Source organism: Colobus angolensis, unplaced genomic scaffold (assembly GCF_000951035.1).
Source record: "Colobus angolensis palliatus isolate OR3802 unplaced genomic scaffold, Cang.pa_1.0 Scaffold1, whole genome shotgun sequence".
NCBI lineage: Eukaryota > Metazoa > Chordata > Mammalia > Primates > Cercopithecidae > Colobus > Colobus angolensis.
In genome coordinates this window covers 19,090,932-19,094,821 of record NW_012110918.1, presented here as the reverse complement: position 1 = coordinate 19,094,821, position 3,890 = coordinate 19,090,932, and the positions used below count along the sequence as shown (strand labels likewise).

The 3,890-nt window shown below is 52.4% G+C and overlaps 1 protein-coding gene across 1 annotated transcript in view; it reads left to right on the top strand.

Moving 5' to 3' along the window:
- The window catches only part of RAB40B (RAB40B, member RAS oncogene family), a 9,492-nt gene extending 6,588 nt beyond the window's left edge, over positions 1–2,904 (top strand). Inside the window, 4 exon segments of the mRNA XM_011933417.1 lie at positions 311–388; positions 1,267–1,489; positions 1,847–2,080; positions 2,083–2,904. Coding sequence (XP_011788807.1) covers positions 311–388; positions 1,267–1,489; positions 1,847–2,080; positions 2,083–2,369 — 822 coding nt within the window. The 3' untranslated portion in view covers positions 2,370–2,904.
- Positions 2,905–3,890: the final 986 nt, after the last annotated feature.

Here is a 3,890-nt window from a genome sequence, read left to right as displayed (position 1 = left end):
ATCCATCCAGGTGAGTGGGCCCACTCCTCGAGAGGTGGCGATTACCGTGGTGCCGCTGTGTCCTGTGTTCCTGGAGTGGCTCATGGGTGTGAGTTCTAGTCCCCACCTCACTGTGACATTTGAGGGTTTATCACTGAGCTTATGAAATATCGTTGGAAATGATCATAAAACTGCTACATTTGGGTGATAAATCAAAATTATGTACTTCGTGTTAAAAGGAGGAAATGACTGAGTGAGTTGTCTTTGCATGCATGGCTGCAGCTGTGCCTGCTCTGTGTTCTGTGTGCTGAGCCTGTGACCTCTCCCCCAGGGTGTGATCCTGGTCTATGACATTGCGAACCGCTGGTCTTTCGACGGCATTGATCGATGGATTAAGGAGATCGATGAGGTATGTTGTAGAAACGCCAATGCCCAAGATCCCTGTGGGCTTGGGAGGATGTCAGGCCAGGAATTAGGGCCGGGCCCTCCATGGCTCATGGGTACACATGGATCATGGGCCAGGACACTGGACGGGGTTCCAGCAGCAAGGAGGGTGCCTCACCTCGGCACAGCACTGGATAGGGCTGGGCTCATGAGTGTAGCTACAGAGAATCACCAAAGCTCAGGAAGCTGGTCCAGACAAAACGAGCCTCCACGGTGTGCCTCGGCATGGGGTCAGGCCCCACAGTTTGGCCTGCTTCACTCCCTGCTGTGGTCGGGCTGGGTTGACCAGCAGTGACCGGGGCTTGTGCCTGCTGGCATGCAGACCAGCCCACCTGGCAGCGGCGACATGGCGTGGTCAGCGCCAAGCCCACTATGTGAGTGTCCTGGGGCTGCCGTAACTAACGACCACAAGCCGGGGTCCCGAACAACAGAAATGCGTTTGCTCACGGTTCTAGAGGCCAGAGCCCCAAACCAAGGTGTCGGCAGGGCTGCTTCCCTACAGCCGCCTCTCCGAGCTCTCGGCGGTGCCAGCAACCCTGGGCCCTCCCTGGCTTGTGGCTACACCGCTCCAGTCTCTGCCTTTGCATCACACGGCCTCCTCCGAGTGTCTGTGTCTTCTGTTCTTCCAAGGACACCAGTCGTTAGATGAGGGCCCTAATTCAGCGTGGCCGCACCGTAACTATTTAAGTCTGCAAAGACTGTCTTTCCAAACGAGGTCCCATGCTGAGGTTCTGGGTGGACATGAACTCGTGGGGGGTTCCTCAGCCCAGAGCACCTACTTTGCAATGACAACAAAATCTCACTTGAGTAACCCATGCTCCTCGCCTTTCTCCTGCCCGCTAGCATGCCCCCGGAGTCCCTAAGATCCTGGTGGGGAACCGCCTACACCTGGCGTTCAAGCGGCAGGTCCCCACGGAGCAGGCCCAGGCCTACGCCGAACGCCTGGGCGTGACCTTCTTTGAGGTCAGCCCTCTGTGCAATTTCAACATCACGGAGTCGTTCACGGAGCTGGCCAGGATCGTGCTGCTGCGGCATGGGATGGACCGGCTCTGGCGGCCAAGCAAGGGTAGGCCCCGGGGCTATTCTGGGGGCCCCCTCTGCCCTCCAGACGCCGAGGTGGTTCGGTTGCCCCCTGGATAAGCGTCTGCCTCCCGGGACCCGCCTCAGGGCCACTGTGTCTGTTCTCAGAGCAAGACATTTGAGAGAAGTAATCACTACGGCTTTGTCAGAAAGCTCATGAGGGAGCTCCTGGGATCCGTACGTGGGCAGAGGGGATGTTGTGGCTGGGCTTGCTGCATGTACAAGCCAGGGCCATGAGTGTCTGAGCCTCGGGAAGGCAGGAGAACAGGTGTGGGCACCACCCCTCATGGCCAGCCCAGGCGGGGACATCCATTAAGCAGGGTTTACCTTTTTCTCTCCCAAGTGCTAAGCCTGCAAGACCTCTGCTGCCGGGCGGTCGTGTCCTGCACACCAGTGCACCTGGTGGACAAGCTCCCGCTCCCCATTGCCTTAAGAAGCCACCTCAAGTCCTTCTCAATGGCCAACGGCCTGAATGCCAGGATGATGCACGGCCGTTCCTACTCCCTCACCACCAGCTCCACCCACAAAAGGAGCAGCCTCCGCAAAGTGAAGCTTGTCCGCCCACCCCAGAGCCCACCCAAAAACTGCACCAGAAACAGCTGCAAAATTTCTTAAGGAAGGCACTAAAAGAACCACAGTGGAATCTCTCCTAGAGAAACTCGGTGTTACCCCTGGCAGCTGGCGGATGCATCTCAGATTCCGGTTTCTCTCGGCAAACGCTGCTTGTGAATGTGTGCGACGCCTTCCGTGTGATGGAAACACACTACGCTGTCGGACTTCGAATTTCTATGTGGATGTGCATGAAGCTCTTGTTTTCGATGTGTGTTTATAAAGGGAAAATCAGTACTCTGCTCAACTCTTGGTAACATGAAATTCTGAATGTTACTTTATCATGATTGCACTGCAACTTTTTCCTTAAAATAACTGCTTTTGTAAGAATGGTGATATTGGAGTGATTAGCGTAAATTTAAGGGAATTTGAGAAGCAATGGTAGTGGGATGATTTGGAGTCATCGCTATTACGAGAGGGGTCTTTTTGTAAACCTCCTTTTTAATGTCAAAGCACCAATTTATAAAACGCTGCAGATGTAGAGGTTATGTGCAACGGATCTGTCCAGTTTGTGTATGAAATGGATTTGATAAAGTTTTTGCTAGTTATTTACTACATTTTGGGATTAATAAGTGATTTATATGCATATTTTTCTGTAAATCTACATTTTTTTGTACAAGATATTCTACAAGTTATGAAGCTAAGGGAAGAAAATGCCAAAGATACCTCTAGTTACGTTGAACAACGCAGTTTCAACAGGCCAAGGAAGACCTGCTTCAGTAAAAGGAATGAAGTGAAAACACTTATTTAAGAAAATGTTTCTCAACAATAAAATGTATAGTCATTACTCTCTTGGTAGAGTTGGTGGCCGGTTCTTTAGAATTTTGTATTTATTTTATTTATTTATTTATTTGTTTATTTTTGACACAGAGTTTCGCTCTTGTTGCCCAGGCTGGAGTACAATGGCATGATCTCGGCTCACCGCAACCTCTGCCTCCTGGGTTCAAGCGATTCTCCTGCCTCAGCCTCCTGAGTAGCTGGGATTACAGGGGTGAGCCACCACGCCCGGCTAATTTTTGTATTTTTAGTAGGGATGAGGTTTCACCATGTTGGTCAGGCTGGTCTTGAACTCCTGACCTCAGGTGATCCACCCACCTCGGCCTCCCACAGTGCTAGGATTACAGGCGTGAGCCGCCGCGTCCGGCCAGATTTTGTGTATTTATTACAGCCCTTTACTTCACTGCGCCACTGCCTGGTATAGACATCACGTATCGGAGCTAATAAACGACGCTGGCAACAAGGCTGAATCCTTGAACTGTTGTCGCCTGTTGAGAAAGGATTCCTTTTCTGGAACAAAAGTGCAGAGGAGGAGAGAGGGAAGAGTTCAAAGCTGGCACCCAGGCGTGTGCCTGTCTGATAAATCGGAGCCGTGCTCCTGAGCCTTGGTGAGGAGCCCCTGGGGGCTGCTGGGGATTCCCCATGGAGATGCAGCCCCTACCTCCGACTGCATGCCTCAGAGCAGGCCAGAGACCTCCAGGGCCAGTCTCTTCCCTGGTCACGCTGTTGAACATTTGTCTGTGGCTGGGAGTTGCAAATGAGGGATTAAACCAAAAAAATGAAGCGAGAAAATGCCTGATGTTCCTGGTTCCTGCTGCTGGTCTGTAGATTCTTAGAAACTTAAGGGGCCGGGCCGGGCGCAGTGGCTCACAGCTGTAATCCTGGCACTCTAGGAGGCCAAGGCGGCCGGATCAGAGGTCAGGAGCTCAAGACCAGCCAACGTGATGAAATCCCGTCTCCAATAAAATTACAAAAATTGGCTTGGCATGGTGGCGCATGCC